Here is a 20,477-nt window from a genome sequence, read left to right as displayed (position 1 = left end):
TTTCATATTGTCAAATAGTAGAAACAATAATACGAAACCATCATGTAGATAAGAACGTTCTTCACATGAAATTCAAACATAAACAACAACATACTCATCATCATATGGAATAGAAAATAGAAAACACTTACTTTTAATTGAAATTCATAAATCTAGGGTAAGGAAGAAAACATGTTTTGTAGAGTAAAAACCCTAGTATTTGAAGTTCTTGAAAACTTATCTTAGAATGGACCTCTTGGGAAAAGGAATCCCAAGAGTATTTTAATTAAATAGATTTTGTTAAAAAATAAATAAAAATTTCATATTTCTTCGTTCGGTTAAATTTAATTTAATTTATTTATATAAATAGTTTTTAAACTAAATTTAAAGTTTAAGTAAAATTCATCATCTCTTCAACTTTGTACATAGAAAGAGCACTATGTGAAAAACTATAAAATCATATTATATATATGTGTGTGTATGTGTGTGTGTTTGTGTGTGTGTGTGTGTGTGTATGTATGTATGTATGTATGTATATGTAACATCATCATATCATATAGTTATATAAAAGAGAACCTTAGGCCCGCCTATTTGGCGCCACTACAAACCAGGATTCACTTTTAACTTAATTATTTTCAAAATTAGTCTTTCCTTTCATGAAAAGTTGTCACTTTAATGAAAAGTTGTGAGTTTTAATGAAAATTTCCGATTTATATGAAGAGTTGCAAATTTTATGAAGAGTTGTGACTTTTATGATGAGTTGCAAATTTTATGAAGAGTTGCGACTTATATGAAGGGTTGCAACTTTAGTGAAAAATTATTACTTTTATGAAAGATTGTGACTTGTCCAAAGAGTTGTGACCTTTCCGATAAGACACAATAAACATTCATTTAAGCTACCCTTTGTAGTCTATAAATAGAGGGATTTCCTCTAATTTTATAATAACGAAAATACATGTCCTTTTCTCTTGTTGAGTGGCTCACTGACAACATTGTTATTCTATCAACACACTGTTGAATAGAATCGTCCTGTCCTGAGAAGATATATTCCTTTAAACTTCGGGTACTAGAATGAAAAAATTTCCTTAAAGGGACAATGTCCAATAAGTGGGCTCGATTTTTTCCTTTATGTTTCATTTATTATTATAGATCCTCTTATGCTTTTTAAAATAATAAATTTATGCTTAAATTATTACTTTTTGTTTTTGAGTACATGTTTTAAATATTTTTGCTTATGTTTATTCTTTTGATCATTGTTTTGAAGTAAAAATATTTTAATCAAGAGTTTGATGTAATTATTAGACTATTCGTGTCATTTATATCAAAATTCTTAAAGTTCAAAAATAAATGAGTTTGATTTTTATAGAGTTTTAGTGGCTAAAAGATCCATTGGATGTATAAGAAGGGACTTTGAGTGTTCAAAAGATATGGTGGTTCCACACTACCTTGGTGTTTTATTTATTCAATTTTCTATCTTATCGAGTCATTTAACCGATCACTGAGATCCAAAAAATAAAGGAATGTAGTGGGACGGTAAGTATTGTACTCCACCTTAATCAAATGTTTGGGGTTTAAATATTGGGTTGGAGTCAATGAATTATCCCTCAAAGTAGGATAAATATATATTAATCAAATGTTAAAGAAACAATTATTTTCTTATAAATTGTAGATTGAAATTCCTCCACATAATTATGTTTTAACTATATTGATAGAAACATAAACAACAAAATATTCCTTTTGGCTATCAAAGTAGCGTCATCGAGTGCATATGATTTTGAATAAATGTCGCCTACGTGGTGCCACTACAAACCAACATTCTCTTTAAATTTATTTTACGGAAAAGGGTCTAAAATACCCTCAAAGTATTGGAAATGGTACAAAATTACCCTCCATCCACCTATTGGCTCCAAAATACCCTTCCCACCCACCTATTGGGTCCAAAATACCCTTGCCATCCACCTTTTGGTTCAAAATTGACCACTTATTTAATGGTTTTATATTTAAACTATTTAAATATTTTTTTAAATACGTGGCGCTCAACTATTTGTTATAATTTAACTTATTAGTATAACTTATAAATCAATCCACTACCCATCCATTACTAATTAAACCCTCCAAATTAATAAATCCCTCACATTATTAACGCAACAATAGAAAAGCTACTGCCAATTGAGTGTTTTAAAAAATTTGATACGAAAATATCTATAGAAGTAATTTTCATACATTCAAGTGTCTAAATAAAAATTACCGATAAACTTAGAAGTCTGACTATGTTCATCTTAATTATTCTTACGTCTCAATTATGTGATGTTACTTCATAGGTAATTTTTTTTCAAAATAATATATTAAATGTTTTAAAACAAATCATAAATATTTAAAAAAAATTATTTTAAAAAAATGCATGAATTAATTCGGGATGTATTACTTCTTTACCTTTAATCTTAAATTTCTAATTCAATCTTGAAAGAGACTCAAATTGAAAGTGTCCTAAATAAGCGGCTCAACATAAATTTAATTGGGGCTTCGATTCGAACTCGAATAATTTTGGATTTCATTTTCATTAATCTATAATTTCATCGTGTTTTAGTAGTGTTTATGACGATTTTGATATTATAGTTGGATTATTAATTGGTTGGGGTTTAGTTAGTAATAGGTGGGTAGTGAGTTGGTTTATAAATAATACAAATAAATTAAAGTATAACCAATAGTTGAACATCAAGTATTTTAAAAATATTTAAATAGTTTAAATTTAAAATCATTAAATAAGTGGTCAATTTTGAACTCAAAGGTAGATGACAAGGGTATTTTGGAGCCAATAGGTGGATGAAAAGGGCATTTTGGAGCCAATAGGTGGATGAAGGGTAATTTTGTACGATTTTCAATACTTCAAGGGTATTTTAGAACCTTTTCCGTTTATTTTACTTTCAACACTAGCCTTCCTTTTTCATGAATGTTATGACTTTTATGAAAATTTATAAATTTTTTCCATGAAAAGTTGTGACTATATGAAGAGTTGCAACTTTTATGAAATGTTGTGACCTTTCTGGAGGCTTGTAACTTTTCAAAAAGGTTGTGACTTTTCCGATAAGAAACAATAACCACATTTTTACACTACTCTTTGTTGTCTATAAATAGAGGACTATACTTTGCATTCCGTGGGCTCGACTTTTTTCATTCTGTTTCATTCTATTGTTGCATATTCTAGTATATTTTTTACAATCATTAGTTTATGCTTATATTATTAGTTGTTGTTTTTTTGAATATATGCTTTAAACTTTGATGTTTATATTTATGTAAAGTTATTGTTACAAGTATTTGTTAGTCAGATTAAATAACAATGTTAATAGAATATTCAAGAAAGTTTTCGCGTCTGAAATTAATGAAGGTGCCTTAAAAAAGCCCTTACAATTCTCAAGATTCTTCATCAACAACGTTATTCCTTCACAAACAAGGATGTGATTTTGTGTTATTTAGAAAATCATCTGAGAGTTAATAACTATGCATGTGCATATTTTATTCTTTTTATGTGGATATTATGAGTACCTTAATGATTGAAAGTTAATTGAAGTGTTAGTCAATGTGTGGAGGTATCTTATTTCAAAATGTAGGAATTTTTTTGGTTAGAACGATTTATTATCATCATTGGATATATCATAGTTTACTCCCTTTATTGTATGTTGTTTCTCACTCTTTTGTTGTCTCCTTACAATTGAATTGATTATTTTTTGTTTGACATGTATAAAATGCCACTATGACAATGATCTCCGTCCTTTTAATGTTTATTTTCATTTCTCATTCAATCTTCTAAATATTTTTGACGTAAGATGTGACTATTTTAGTCAATCTTAATTTGAAAAATATGAAACAAAACCTACAAATAAACGTAATATTTTAAGCTAAAGAAGATAAGTGTATTAACATAGATTCGTTGTCCTTCATTCCTCAAGACATTGTTGAGCGTTCAAATTATCTAAGTTAGACTCATTTTTAATTTTTAATATTTGAGAATGTTTCTTTAACATGAGTACAGAATAAAACATTTTAATCTCTGTATACTTTCGTAATGAAACAATCATACATAAATATTCCTAAAAAGTCATAAAGTTACATTGTTGAAGAATTCAGAATGGTCTTCTGCAGTTTAATGAAGAATGAATTTCTATAAGGGTTAACCATATTATTTTGTTGTTGTTTCAAATATATTTTTCTCCTTCTATTATTTTGTTTAGAATAACAAAGTAATAATAACGAAAAATGAGAAACATTTGACCTCAAACAAGTAGATTGTCTCTAAAAATATTTTTTCTGTTGTTGCGGTGTATACTTTTTAATGGACATAACTTATTTATAACTATATTGATTATCAAAAACTTTCACAAAAGTTTTTTTACACAAGGATTTATGATAACCATAAAACTATTAGATTCTATATTTCATGTATAAAAAAAAAATTAATGGCTACATAAAAACATGACTCAATTTTAACAAGAAAATTATATCATCAAACATATAATATGATAAATCATGTAAAAGATAAAAATAATTAAATATCAAGATATTTTTAATCATTAATTATATATTAATAATTTTTGAGATATGAGATAACGTCAAATCATGTAATTTGTCTATAAATTTTCTAAAAACCTACAAAAAATTACTTTTTTCTTATAATAGTCGATCATTGGTAAAGTTGTTCACAAGGTTAGAAAGATTTCTTATGTCCGCAGGTAGACTACCTAGTTGAAGAATAAAGGAAAAAATTACAAAGAATGTGACTAATAAATATAAACAAAGACAAATTGATAAAAGGGAATAGTAAAAAATAAAAAGGATAAAGCTTCACATTGTACCAATGAAGCCTTTTCATTTGTTTTGAAATCTGGGCCCAAAACTTCTAACCCTTTTTAATGTAAAAAAAAAGGTGAAAAAAATATGCACAGAGTGAGAATCAAACTCGGCCATTCCTGGCGGAACTTGAACCCCTTATTCATTACGCGATCCTTCTCTTTAATATTTAGGGGTTCATTTTGATTAATATACTCATAAAACCAGAAATTAACCTTACATATACAATTTAATTTTTCAACGTGAACCCCCTAGATTGCACATGTATCCGCCCCTGTGTGCGGGATATGGGAAGAGAAATAATTTACATGGATTCAACTCATAACTTGGTAAAACAGAGTAGACAAATCAGACCTCAAGAAATCCGTGTTGTTGTACAAGGAAATTGTTGGTGTTACCAGCTAAAGAAAACACATAAAATAAAATAAGAAAAGAGAGACATAATATTAAGTTGAAAGAATAAATGTTTAAATAGAAGGAACTCCTAACATTTTGTAGTACATAATTCAGTAACCAGGAAAAAAAATAGGCACTAAGTCTACCAACAACTCAACATGACTAAAGACTAGGAAACTCAAAACTAAAAAACTAAAACTGAAATATTTATATTTAGAAAATAGAAAACGGATCATCAACCATGTCATCATGCCAACTCAACATCCATTAATAACTCAAGAGGTAGATTTCAACACTTCTCCTTGCATCAAGAGACGCAAATTCCATGTCCCTTTCCGAAGAACTCAAATTTGCTTGCCGGAAGAGTTTTTGTAAAAATATCAGTCAGCTGCTCTTTCGTTCTGCAATATACCAGATTCGCTAAACCATCCCTTGCACTTCTCTTAGAAAGTATAGCGTCACATTGAAATGCATGGTCTTTCAATGAAAAATTGGATTGTGAGAAATAGCAGTTGCAGCTTTGTTGCCCACACATATGTTAGTGCTTTCCTTCATTTCCAACCCAAGATCGCATAAAATTTTCTTTATCCATAAAGCTTGATTGTCAGGTGCTGTAGCAGCAATGAATTCTGCTGCTGCAATTGATTGAGCAACAATCTCTTGTTTTTTGGAACAACAAGAAAGGTATCCAGCACCAAAAATAAAACCGTACCCTGAAGTACTTTTCATATCATAGTCCATTGTGCCTGTAATATATCTGAGTACTCTTTTTGAAGCTTGTATATGCAATTCACAAGGAGAATTCAAGAATCAGGATAGAACACTTAGATCATACAATATATGTGGTATTGTTGCTGTAAGATACATCAAACATCCTATCACCTTCTGCATATCCAGCAGGTTCAAATACTACTACATTTCATCTTTGATAGATACATGAAAGTGATCTAGTTCCTCGAACGGGAGGATGATCAACTCGTTCCTTAAAATTGTGCAATTCATTAGCTTTTCTTTCTTGTTTTTCTTCATCCTCATCCGGTTGCTTTTGTTATAAAAATTCCACATATCTGTATACCAAAAAATTTCCATTTTCAGATTGGAAAATTCTATATGATTTTGACTGCAAAGCTATAGCCAATAAAATTCTAGGTTCTACCTTCTTGTCAAGTTTATCCGTTTTCAGCTAAGGTATGTGAGAAAAGCATAAGCTACCAAAAATATTGAGATTTTTTTGTAAAGGTTTGTAAGCATTCCATGCTTCAAAAGGTGTTTGACCAGTCACTGCCTTTGTAGGCAGCAAATTCAACAAAAATACAGCAGTATTAGCTGCCTCTACCCATAACTCCTTGGGAAGCTCTTTCTCATGCAACATACACCTTGATATCTCCTTGACGGTCGTAATCTTCCTTAGCTTACTCCATTTTGCTGAGGAGTATATGGAGTAGTGAGTTGATTCTCTATTCCAGCAACTTTACAAAAGTTTTTGAACTGATATGAAGTGGACTAAGTCCCATTATCTGATCTGAGCACTTGTAGTTTGCAGCCGCTTTAATTTTTACAAAGGCTTTTCATTTCCAAAAAAAACATCAGCAACCTCCGATTTTAATTTTAAGAAGTATATCTAACATCCTTGTTATATCATCAATAGAAATCATGTAGTACCTGTTTCCTTTCAATGATAGAGTTTTTTGGGGACCTTCAAGATCTATATGAATCAGCTGCAATTTTCAGTCGCTCTCCAAGTTAATTTTGGGAATGACGATCTTGTCTGCTTACCATGTTGACATGCCTCACAACTTGGGAGTTTTTGTTCAAGTGAAGGTAAACCTTTTACTAACCCTTTTTTTGTCATATACAAAAGCGCCCTGTGGTGAAAGTGATCCAACCGTTTGTGCCATGTTTCTCCAACACCGGACTTAGTTGGATTCCATTTGTTCTTCATCCATTAGATTTAAAGAAAAACTTTTTCCCTGCATTTTAATCTAAATGGTTCCTCACCACTTGGATAAATGATCAGACACACCTTATCTTCAAGAAGTAATTTGAACCCATTTTGAAGTAACCGTCCAACATTTAATAAATTTTTATCAAGTTCAGAATTAAATAGAACTTCATAAACAAATTTTGTGCCTATATAATCTCAATAGCTACAGTCCACTTTCCTTTTGTAGGAAGGTATTCTCTATTTCCAATGCTGACTGTTGATGTTGTTGTTTTATCAAGCCTTTTGAAAAGCTTTTCATCACTAGTCATGTGGTTTGTACAACCACTATCAATAAGACAACTGTCACTTGAAATACTAGATGCAAAACTTGATGCAACAAATAAGTGTTCTTTCTCATGTTGATTTCCAACTTAAGCTTCTCCTTGTTCTTGTTGTTGTCATCCTTTCTCTTTGTTAGATGATCTCATCATGCCCATGTTTTTGATATTTTGGCATCTCATGTACGGCTTTCTCCAGCATTTGAAGTGATGATGATTCTTCCTTTCACAATATTGACATGGGGGAATTTTTCTCCTCTGTTGCTGCCTGAATTGTAGCTGCTTCCATTACAAACGAAAACCAGACTATTTTCCTCATAATTCTTCTTTCCTTTCATTTTCTTGTTTTTTTTCAAGGATAGTTTTGCCGATGGTCCTGAAGTGCACCTTCTACCGATCCTTCCTGTCTTATTAACCTCCTTTGCTCGTGTACCTGCAATGCATTTGGTAATCCTGCCAAAGTTATCCTTGATAGATCCTTGTTATTTTCTATGGAAGCAATGGTTGGTTCAAACTTCTCAGGTAATGTAACAAGAAGCGTGTCAATAACTCTGCTATCAGGAAGCTCATTTTCCAACATTCATACCTTTATCACAATGCTAAGAAGCCTGTCTAAGTATTCTTTGACATTTTCAGAATCTTTCTTTCTTTATACCTCAAATTCTCTAATGATATTCATAGCTTTCATACTTTTGATTCGCTCATCTCTTTGGTATTCTTCTTTTAAAAAATCCCAGATTGCTTTTGCTAATTCCAACGGCATGATTCCGGGAAAAGTTGTATGTGATAGTGCAGCATATAAGCAAGATTTCGCGTTGGATTTTCTTGTCTTCCTTTACTTGTTAAGTTTGACCTGAGTCATTGCTGGATTGCTTGGTAAAACAGATATTATGTAATCCTCCTCTACTAGTTCCAGAGATTAGTTCTCTCCATAAAAAATTTGTGGAGAAGTAGCAGAAGAACCTGAAGATGTTTTTTGAATTCATGATTCTGATGGCTTTTCAAGGAAACAGGTAGGGACTTTATTGATGGTCCCCTCATACTACATTCACAAGTCCCTTAATAAGAGGGCTCTGATATCAATTTTTTGCTGTTAACAGCTAAAGAATAAACATAAGACAGAAGAAGAAAAAGAGAGATATTACAATAAGTTGAAAGAAAAAATGTTTAAATAGAAGGAACTCCTAACAATGTGTAGTAAATAATGTAGTAACTACAAAAACAGAATCTTCCTAATAAGTAGGCACTAAGTCTAGCAACAACTCTACATGCCTAAAGACTAGGAAACTCAAAGATGAAAAACTAAAACAGGAATGTATATCCTCTAAAAACAAAAAATACAGCAGCAACCATGTCATCATGTAACCTCAACATCAATTAACAACTCATGAGGCTGATTGTAACAGAAATAAAGTCAGTAAACTCTTTTATCTTTATCTTGGTTATACTTTTTTAAATTTAATATGATAAACATTTTTTAATGATTTCTATTGTCGTCACAAGAATTCATTCTTTATCTTTATCTTAATTTTGGTTAGTAAATTATCTATTGTTTTTTGCCAGCCATTGTGTACTTGAAATGAGCATTTACTTAAGTCTAAAAACTCTCAAATGCAAAATTATCAAAAACAAATAGTCTCTCATTTAACAATTATCTAAATCGTGTTTGATGATACATATTTCATATTAAGTTCAAAGCAGGTAACGTACTCATTGTCCTTCAATTTGTGTAACAAATTTTGATCTCTTATTTTTGTAGTTAACATGGTCTTATGGTATTTTTTCGTTTTACTAAAATTCAGGGTTTCCAAAATGTGAAAGTAGTGGTGGTAGAAGGAAAGCAATAAAGGGTGTGAACTTGAGCACCAATAAATTTCAGGGTGGTTGCAATAGACGGCAAGTTTCATATGAGTGGAGATTTTTAGCTATTATCCAGGGAGCTTAGATGATTCTCTTGGAAGCAACACCCGTTAAAATTTATACTATCAAAATTTTCAGCTGAGAAACTTGTATTTTTTTCTGAATATAAATGGGAGTAATATCAAAGAATTTGGTTTGAATTTGTAGGTTCATTACTCGATTATGCAATTTCACGTGTTTTGCTTTATTGAAACTAAGTGAAAGAAAATCTTACAAGAAGTTATTTTGTTTACTTCTAGTATTGTAGAAGTGTCAAGAAGTTGGATTGCAAATGCTTCAAACGTATTCTAAACTTCAACAGTTCACGAAATCTCGAGACTTTGGTGCTTCAGAATTGCTCAAGTTTGAAGAAGATCTATTTATCAACATGAAAATTGGATAGACTAAATGGTCTGTCTTTGTATTGTTGCAAAAAGATTATGGGTCTTCTCAGCAGCACATGCCAGATAAAATCCCTTGAATACTTGGACATTAGTTATTATTCATCTTTACAAACACTGCTAGCTGACATTGGAGATATGCAGAGTCTAAGGCATCTTCTTGCATGTGATACCAGTATAAAACAATTGTCTGTTGAAATGTCAAGAAGACCAAATTTAGAATCCTTTCGATGAACGTTCCACAAGATTATATATATAGAGATATTGGGAGTTTATATAACTTAATTTCTCTAGATTTGAGCGGCAACAATTTTCTCTATCTACCATTTGGTTTTTTGAAGTTACCATTGTTGATTTCCTTGTGTTTGAATGATTTTCAGAATCTTCAAACACTGTCGTCAATATTGAATTTAGAGTACCTTGAAATTCTTGAACTTAGAAACTGCCAAAAATTGGTCATAACAATGTTGACAACCTTCCTTCAATTTAGAAGATCGACATGATTAATTGTACTTCTCTGCAGATTCCATTTGATGAAGGCTTCTTTAGTGCCCCTGCTCTATAGATTCCATCTAGGAAATATATGAGTATGAGGTTAGTCCTCTCTCTCTATCTCTCTTGTATCACATTATTAATTATCTAGTTGTAACATCTCACAATTTTAGATATTGTTAGGAAGAAGCTTAGAACTGGAAATAGGCATTTTTGGAAATTAAATGGATATTTACTTAAGTTAGAAAAAATGAGTTTTTGGTCAACTTCAACCGGTCATAACTCCAATCTCAGGATGAGTTAGGTGTATTTCAAGATATGGTTCGTATGAGTAAGTTATACCCTTTGTAAGTTGGTCTGTTCGGTTAAAGAATTGGCCAATCTGGATTTTAGAAGGTAGGTTGATCTTTTCCTAAAATCATTAGACATTTCCTATCACAAATCATAATCCTTGAATTCATAATTCAAATCAAGGATGAAGAAGGTTCAATTTAAAGTAAAGTCAAGAGCCAAGTCAAGAAAAGTTTATCCAAGATTTCAAAGTTCTTTTACAAATGTTTTAACTTTGTTTTAACACTTAAAGTTCACGATGAGTTAAGCAAAGAGTTCAGATTTGAAGTTCATTTCTTCAAAAGTATACGGGGACTAAATATTCCGAAGGATTAAAAATGTTCACATTTAAATAAGAATGGAAACAGAGATTTCCAAAGAGCCTTTGGGCTAGTTTTCAGAGAAGAGTAATCGCTTTCTAATGAAGAAAGAGGGGAAACATTGATTTCCAACGTAGGCTTTGAGCTAATTTTTTGAGAAATAATCTCAAATTGTAGAAGGAAGTATGTTTCTAAACATAAGAGATAATATTATATTTTTTTGGAGTAGTATTGAACACCGATATGAGAAAGAGTTCAGACAACTCACAGCTTCCATAAACCATCTAGCCACATGGATAGAAAAGGGTCAATACTTTTAAGATGATTCCTTTAGTGCTTTATAGCATACACGAGTGGATCTACTTAGTAGTTTAGGTTCTATACTAATGGAAAGGTATAAGAAGTCCCTGGAAGCATGAGGCAAAATGATGTATCATCACAAAAGCTTTTATGTGATGGTTCTCGATTAGAGAAACTGCTACATAATATAATTGTATTTTATATACACACATACATCTCAGATTTATATTGTATCTTTGCATACATATAGAGTCAATATCATGTTTTAACTAACTTTTCATGATATTGCACTTGTTTTAAATTCCTCTATAATGACTTCAGTCTTGTAGAGTTGATTTGACCCAAGTAAGCTGTTCAAATTTCCATTCACGCCTATGTTTGTATGTTAGCATTCCAACTCGCATACTCGTACATTCAATGTACTGATTTCAGTTTTAATGCATCGTATTATGATGCAGATACAGGCAGCTAGGATTGACATCCAATGAGTTGTTCAGAGTTATTTGGAGAGCCTCCTTGTATTCCGGAGGATCCATTTCATTGCTTTCAGTATTAGTTTTACTTTCATTAGGATGTTGTGGGGCTTGTCCCAACATCCATCTCAGTTATTTTTAGAGACTTCATAGAAAGATAATATTAGTTGTTTAGTCTTATTAATTTCAGTTGTATAGTTTAAGACTTGAGTTACCATTTTGGCTAAGATATTATTTTTTTAAGTTATTACATGAACTTATCTTTGTTGAGTTTAAGTCTTCAGCTGAGTAAGTAAGTCAGACCAAGGGTTTGCTTGGGGCCAACAACGGTTCTCGAGTGCCAGTCCCGCCCAAGGTGATAGACTCGGAGTGTGACACTAATTATGTCTTTGTCTAATGAAGCAGGGGTTATGAATACATCTCTAAAGTAATGAAATTACATCACTATGCCCATGTAGCAGAATTATAAGTTCTTAGGAATGGTTCTCTGGTTTGTTTGTGACTTTAAAGTTTTATCCCATTATGGACTCATCGTTGCTATTGTATCGAACAACAAGCCTTTATTTTTTGAGTGGACTAGGTATATATGATAATATCCCACTTTGGACGCTTCATTGTAGGTTGTTTGAATTTGAATTGTGTTTGTTTTGAAACAACCGACAAATTTATTTCACTAACTCGTAATTGGAATTACAAAGAAATTTAAGAACAAAAATGGAAATTGAAGAACACAAGTAGAAGAAAGCGATGAGAAGCAGAACTCATAGAAAGGGGATGAGAGGACTAAACATGTTTCTCAAAAATTTTCATAATCTCAAAATCACATATCACTATCCTTTTTGATGGAACCGTTTCTTTACTACTACTTAGCCCAGATTCCAAATTAACCTGATCCTATTGCTCGTTCTCAGCCCAATAACTCTTGTCAGATCAATAACGACTTATATGGCATTAGTATCTATATTGGGCTGGACTTGATTCATAACCAAAATGGTGTTGAAGCTATTGCAGCTTAGTTTGGAGTAAAACAGTGTTTTTTCAATAGACATACTTAGGACATGACTCAATGCACAACCAACATGGTGACAAAGGAACACAGTTTCCACCTGAATCTGAAGCACATTGTTGACACATCATTAACTACAAGAAGAGGGTTGGAATCCAAATCACTCACTGCTACAGAGAAGGAAACCAAGTAGCTGATTTTCTTCTTGCCTTTTTCATTCTAAGGACACAGGTAGACACTAATACTAGAGTGCCTACTATACTCAAACATAAAGGAACAACAACCTATAGATCATAGAGGCAAAACGAGTTGGTACATAAGAGAAAATGAGGAGACACAGGATTGTCTGAAGTATGTCAATGCGGCTACAAGTGTGTTCCTTCCGATCCGATCCTTCCATCACCACCTATAACTAGAGGTTGTCATTTGAGGTGTAGCCAAGAAATAAAGTAAGCAAACAAGTACACATTGGTACTCAGGACAAAAACTCAACCTAGATCTCAAGTAAATATATTGTTTGATGTTTAATATTTGAGCCTTTTCGTGGTTTAGCCTTAAGCCCAACAACTTGGCTCGCGTCTGGGCTATCCGTGTTCACAACATATATTTCCATCCACATATGGATACAACATATATATACTACTCCCACACTTTAATAATCAGGAAGGCATGACATTGTAACATGACAAAGAACAAAAACAATTATTAGAGAAAATCAAACAAATAAAAAGTCTCAAATAAGTGTATTAATAATATGATTGCAGCAACACATATCACACAGTCTTGAGATTTTAGAAGTCACAAAAAAGGGAACACATCATCCTTCAAAACCATCAATTGTCTTAGTTTTTGAAATCTTCAAAACAAACAAACAAAATGAAATTTAACAATCACAAATCAGAGCAACCCAATGCTTCTTTGATTCTTAAAATTGTGGCGCTCAAAACACCATGAACAGAACCCACTACCTCCATTTTTTGCTGCCTGGAGGTTGGATTATTATTACCACAGATCATTATTTGAAATGTCACTGTCAAAATTGAACCATTTTGTGCATTTGCAGTGTTGTCCCTATTAGAGGAGAGACGACCATCAGGACTTATGATGATACCAGAGGGCAAAATGGGAACTTTCGTTGCATCACCTCCATTGACAATTGAATTGATTGCTCGTAAATCTATGGGTGCATAGACTAAAAATGCTCCCATTTCATCAATACCCGTCTCTTCAAGCAATAACATTTCCTTATGCATATTATAAGGCTGTTTATGCATTACAATGATTAAGAAATATTAGGGTAAATACTATAAAAGAATAAGTGACGATAAGTTATGTTGCTAAACAATAAAAAATTCACAGCTAATCCTATTTAATAATGAATTATAACAGGATTATAAGTAATCTTGTTAGCTATAGGGCTATAGGTCATTTAATAACAGATTTACGAGGAATTTCATAGCTAAGTCTTGTCCTTATTCATAGTGAAATATATTTAGCATTATCAGTTTACCTAAAAGATAGTTAAAGATAATTATTGGATCACCCAAAAAGCCAAGTGAAATTATAAATATAGAAATGAGACAAACAACAACTTGCTATAAATGGCTAAGCTATGATCAGTTTATATAAATTAAACATGAGAAAATTAGTTTTTGTTGTGTGTGTGTTGTAATTGTTAATTGACTACGAGTCAAAAGTAAAATTGGATCGTAGAAAATTCCTTTTGATTCAATATTAAAGAACAAAAAGTCAAAAGGAAAAAAAAGATACAAGTTTAGAAATTTTGGTATTTTTGCATGAGAAAAAAGATAAATTCAGTCATACGTAATATTATTTGATTCTTGAAAAATGTCATTATTACATGATAATTTAGGCAGAAATAGCTAATCATAAATAAGTAAATATGACAAATACCTGAATAATCGTAATGTTGTTTCCCGGAAAAGTTCCTGTTGGTACTCGATCTAACTCAATCACATTATTTCCACCGGTCAAAATATCCCACTAAAAAAAATCAAATGATAAACAATATCATAATTGAATTAACAAAAAAATATTTTGTGGGATGAGCATTATTTAAGATCACGTATTTAAAACAATATATGTACAATCAATGCCAAGACTAGCAAAACATGTAGATAATATAATATGTAGGGGCTTGAAAAAATAACATCGACCGATAAATCGAATCGAAAAAGTGCTATTGGTTTATATATATATATATATANTTGTCCTCTTACTCTGTGTGTAAAAATTGTATAATTTTTGTATGTTAGTTAATATTGTTTTAAATTTATCTGTATTTGTACAATTACATTATTATTTTATCGCATCAAATTATTGAAGAAAAGTCATATATTTTAAAATCATTCTTATTGGTTAAACTGAAAATTGAACTTTTAAGGACCAAAATCGATTAAAATATCTTATTGGTTTGATTTTTGTTTAGCATATTTAAAAACCAATAAACATAACCTATAATATATCAAACGAACCGAGCTGACATATGCACACTCTGGTATCCAGGGAACATAATATTATCAAATCAATCATATTCCAGACTTTAACTAATTGTTTTAAAAAATTCTTAACAATGAACGCATTATATTTTAATATTAACATTATGATATTTATTGAAATAATTGAGAGTTTTACATAAAAATCTATACATGATTTGAAAAGTAAATTTCTATATGGGTATTTTTAGGGGTCATTTGGTTAACAAGATATACAAGGATTGAAAATGTAAAAATTACTTCTTTTCTTAGATGTTTGGGTCATTGCATTAAAAGTTGAATGTCAATGCAAAGATATATACGATCATTCCTTTTTATGACAATCATTCCCTATAACAATATTTCACCTATTATATACTTTAACAACAGTATATTATTTGTAATCGCACAATGTTGATCCTATGGAGGGTAGAATATACACAAATCTTACCCTTATATCTTGAACGAGAGAGACTATTTTAGAAATACCCTCGGCCAATTCAATGTAGAATCAAAGTTTTATTCGGAAACAACATAAATTTTATGTTATATTATTATGTTCTCTATAATAACATTTCGCTATAAAAACAAAAAAAATTTCTAAACAATTTACATTATTATAAAGAGGTTCGACACATACCTGATTTCTTGTCTTGTCATCATTGAAGAAACTGAAGACATCTTGGAATGAAAGAGGAAGCCATAGAGAAGTAGTTGCAATGGCAATAACGCCTTTTGGTTGGATAGTTTCTTCATTTTTTCTTATTGAAATCCTATCTCCACGGTTTAACTGTGGTGAGATCGAAAAATCTCCATGGTTGTCTGTCATGCTTAGAATTTCAAAAAAACTCTTAACCATCCTTTGAGATACTTGTATCGTATTTTTTAGCCCTTCTGGGTCATGAAACACTGAAAGTAAAATGAAATTTAAATATTACAATAACATATATATCTAGTATAATTCCACAAGTGACGTCTGCAAAGGGTGGTCATATCTTGAGAAGATAGAGGGATTGTTTTTGATAGATCCTCATTCAAGTAAAGTATATCCAAGTTCAGTTATGAAAAGCAAATACATAAGGATATATAGGAGACAACATGTAATACTAAAATAGAAATAAAATATTAGGAAAGTTATTATAACAATATTAATAAAGAAACAAGATAAGTGTGTCTTTTTTGTTTTTTGGAAAATATTTTTTTTAGGAAATCTATTTTTATTTTCATATTTTGTTTTAAAATTACTAAATATATTTTCTAAAAAAAATAAACTTCTATTGAAGATTGATAAAAAAATATTAACATATTGGAAAGTATTTTGATAATATTTCTACATGTTAAAGATAATAATATATTTGGGTGTCGTTAAAGCATTGATATAATACTCAAAGTTGAGATGATTGTAAAGAAAAATGACTTTACACGGAAAATGAGAGAAATGGTCATTTTTCCTGCTCCTTTGATTGGAATTTATTTTCTCTATAAATTATTTCTTGGCCAATCAATAAACATCAACAAAATAAACAATTTTTTAATGGTTTAAATCATACCCAACACACCCCTTAAGGAAATACCAAAAGTTTGAAAAGGAGATGTTTCAAATTAAAAATTGAGAAAATTGCCAATAAAAATGACTTTCGAAATTAAAAGAGTGATCATTTTCCGAGCCCATTAAAACAAAAAAAATTCACTAGTCGAACGTAGTTAAAATACGTATTATATATATACCTCAGAGATTAAAAAAAATTAAAAGTTCATATTTTAAACATATAAACAAAGAAAAGAGATGGATCTGGAACCCCTTCAAGATTTTTAAGTTTTTAAGTAAAGCTGCCTTGAATTGATGAAAAAATTACAATTGATTCTTTTCTCACCTTATAAATTAAAATTCAAAAAAGTAGTCAATAAATAAAGGGAATAAAAAATCAAACCTCCTTTGGAATCATGCCTGTTAGGGTATGTTGAACCCATTTGAAAATTAAATCTCTCACACATCCTTTGAAGTGTAACAATCCATCTTTTAGCTCCGTATGCTTCACAATCACACAACAAATCTCTAAAGATATGATTAACCTGATATTTTTCATATACTTGAACATGTTCCACCCAAGTAACCTGCAAGAGCAAAAATAATCAAGAAACAAGAATAAAAATAATTAACTTAGTTGGAAATAATAAGGAAAGCGTGTTTGAAATTTGTGTTTTTTAGCAACTAGTTCTCGAATACGTGCGTTGCACGTATATTTCACGTTAAGTAATTTTTTTAAGAAAATAATATGAGTTGTATAGATTTGAAAGGGCAGATTACTTTTTGTCTGATTTAAACTTTTGAGTCATTTCTTTTTTGAATTCAACATACATATTTAGTAAAATATATGTATATCGAATGTAACATGACAAACTATTAAAATCAATGTTTTTCATGCATTGCACCACCATATTAAACTAATAACTTCAAAATTTTGATTAAACCTCTAAAGTCTATAATCTCATATATAACATTTTTTTTCTATAGTAATACATGCACTTACATATATTAAAGTGTAAGATAAATTAAAGTATAACAAAATAAAGACACAACAATTTTAACTAATTAATCAACATCACCTGATATGTAAACTACCACGAAATGGTTATTTGACATTGTTGCCTCAAATATGCAATCTGCTATAAGAATCTCAAGTTTTCAATCGTATGATATAATTTGATTAGTAATACACTTATCTAAATTACCGTGCAAATCAATTGGAACTGCATCCTATTCTTTTTTTAAAAATGTTATGTGTATTTATATAAAACTTAATAGAGTACATGAAAAGTTTTCTAATGGATGAAAATTAAAAGAAATAACAAATTTAAAATTAATGGGATAAATGCATATATAATTATATAGTAAAAGATAAATTATACTAAGGGCTTGACAGATTCATGAACTTCACATTAATGTTTCATAATTTCAGGAAGTTGAAATGAAATCAAAATATTGAATAGAGGACAATTTTAGGAAGATGAAAAAGCTAGCAATTCCAAAACATTGAATATAGATTCCAAAACATTGAATATAGGCTGTTGTAATTTGAGTGATAAATTAAAATATTACTCCTATTTAATTAGATTGTGTAACAATTTAAATAATTCTACTAATTAGATTAGTTATTTTTGTTTATTAAATATTTTTATCAAGTAAAAGGCAAAAAAGTAATTCAACTTTGATAATCAAAATTCATTGAATCCCGAAATAAATATTAAACGAAAAAAATAATATTTTAAATAATTTTAAGAAAATAAATTAAGTTAGATATTTTAATTAAAAATTATTCTAAAGAAGTGGAAAAGTCATTAACATTTTGATTAAAATAACATAATTTAATATTTAAATTAAATAGTTAAATATCTTTATAACATTTTAATTTATAATAAGGGTAAAATCGTAATTCAACTTTTAACTTTTTTGGTTCCCTCTTATAATAATATATGATGGATGTCATAAGGCAAGAATTGAAAAGGACCATATGAGGAGAAAGAATAATCCTCGCTCTTTTGATTCAAACATCTGCGACATGAACAACAGTGTATAGGCCGGAGTTCAACATAAAAATGAAGACTAACAACTCTAATAGCATGTTAAAAGGATAGTTATTGAATCTAACTCAATCCTAAAATAAAACTTATCAGGTTGTGGGGGATTTTTCAAGGTTATATTCAAACGAAAAGATTATTTTCTAAAACAATATGGGGACATTTAAATAGCCCCCCATTCAAGTCTGAAAGCTGATCATTTGGAGAATAAATTAACAACATAACATGACGACCAAAAATTAGGTAAATCGAGAATAAAGATAGTTTGACTCTTATATAATATTAGAAACAATAGGCATCATGAAATAGGCATAAGTACGAGTAAATTTGTACCTATTTAAATGACCATTTGAAAAATAAGCTACATATAAATAGTGATATGTATGTTACCCGTTTGACTTGTAGAGTAAGACTGCAATACTCAAACAACTGTGAAAGATAGCTAGAAACAAAGACTCTCTATGGATCCAATGGCTGCATACTTATTTCATAAAGAATAGGGGGGTTGAAACTGTCACTTTACCTACTACGGCTTTATTGGTAGTGCGAAAGACATTATGAGAAAGAATGTGCATCTGGACAGAAATACCAAAAAAGTATTCACGACTGAATCAAGACTAGTGTTTTTGTGAGGATTGAATATATCATTTGGAGAAAAAGAACAAGATTAGCTTCTATCGAGTAAGACTATATGCTAATAAGGTCTTTACAGAGATTGTACTGTATATTCATCTAAGAGGACAACACAAGGCAAGATGGAAATCTATTCTAGAAACACTATATGAGTATCCTCAGAGTAGCATTTCCTTTGTAATAGATTAGTTTCTTGATTTTTTTTATGTATGAGTAGGAAGTTAGATGGTTAGAAGAGAAGTTGTTATGAGTGTTTCTATGTAATGATTTGTTAGTACATGAAAATCCTTGTGATAAAAAAATAAAATAAATTTCAAGAACAAATGCATGATAAGACTACATACAATTGACCCCAGTAACATGGACCACGTGTACAGAGGGAGCTTAATGCACATAATTTTCCTATTATATAAATATTGATATAGAGAGAGGATATAATTCTTACTTTACTTTGGCCATTGCCCATATCTTGAATTGCACAACCAGATGGAAACTTCCAAGAATAAGAAGGTACACCACTGTGAATGTCGTTGAATATATCATATGAAATATCCACCATGATCCATGTTGTTGCATCAAGTTGTCTACAACCACGTATGAAGAAAAATTCTCTAGCTTCAACTAGAGGAGATAAAATATGCAACTTTTCATACATCTGAATTCAAGAAACAAAAAAAAGACCATTTTATGAGTCAATTTCACTATTGATTTAACTTCTAGGGGAAAAAACTAAAAGATGGATTAATAGTTTACCAATTGCATAGAGCTTCCCCAAGTACCAGAATCAAGAACTTCAATAGTCTTAGCTTTTGTGACTATAGTAGGAAACAAGTTCATCCATTTGACCTACATATAAAAAATAATTACTTTTAAGCATATGATTAATTCTTAAAAAATAAGTATGACAACTATGTCTAAAAACAAGTACTGATTGTCCATGTCCATAACTCAATATAAACTCATCTTAATCAATATTGTATGGGAGAAAGTTAAAAAGTGAAATAGTATCAACCTATTGAGAAATAGACAATTTTTGGAATTCATGACATTGAGTTAGAATTCAAAAT

At 30.3% G+C, this 20,477-nt stretch overlaps 1 protein-coding gene across 1 annotated transcript; it reads right to left on the bottom strand.

The window, feature by feature from the left end:
* Positions 1-13,454: 13,454 nt before the first annotated feature.
* Positions 13,455-20,250, bottom strand: LOC107030219 (homeobox-leucine zipper protein ROC8-like). Its single transcript, XM_027912023.1, has 6 exons — positions 20,164-20,250; positions 19,856-20,065; positions 17,130-17,313; positions 15,839-16,107; positions 14,618-14,707; positions 13,455-13,965 (listed from the first exon to the last, which is right to left on the bottom strand). Exons 1-6 carry the CDS (start codon positions 20,245-20,247, stop codon positions 13,594-13,596), a joined length of 1,209 nt encoding a protein of 402 aa, XP_027767824.1. The 5' UTR covers positions 20,248-20,250; the 3' UTR covers positions 13,455-13,593.
* Between the last annotated feature and the right edge of the window lie 227 nt (positions 20,251-20,477).

The sequence above is a fragment of the Solanum pennellii genome, chromosome 9, assembly GCF_001406875.1.
Source record: "Solanum pennellii chromosome 9, SPENNV200".
Taxonomy (NCBI): Eukaryota; Viridiplantae; Streptophyta; class Magnoliopsida; order Solanales; family Solanaceae; genus Solanum; species Solanum pennellii.
The sequence above is the reverse complement of the archived record's forward strand: the minus strand, read 5'-3'. Positions and strand labels throughout refer to the sequence as shown.

What these genes read in the sequence shown, in the direction of transcription:
- LOC107030219 (XM_027912023.1), bottom strand. Translation starts at nt 20,247, where the DNA reads ATGAACTTGTTTCCTACTATAGTCACAAAAGCTAAGACTATTGAAGTT. An exon ending in GGGGAAGCTCTATGCAATTG is followed by an intron (nt 20,066 to 20,163) that starts GTAAACTATTAA and finishes TCTTGAATTCAG; the next exon opens with ATGTATGAAAAGTTGCATAT. An exon ending in CAGGCATGATTCCAAAGGAG is followed by an intron (nt 16,108 to 17,129) that starts GTTTGATTTTTT and finishes TTTTACTTTCAG; the next exon opens with TGTTTCATGACCCAGAAGGG.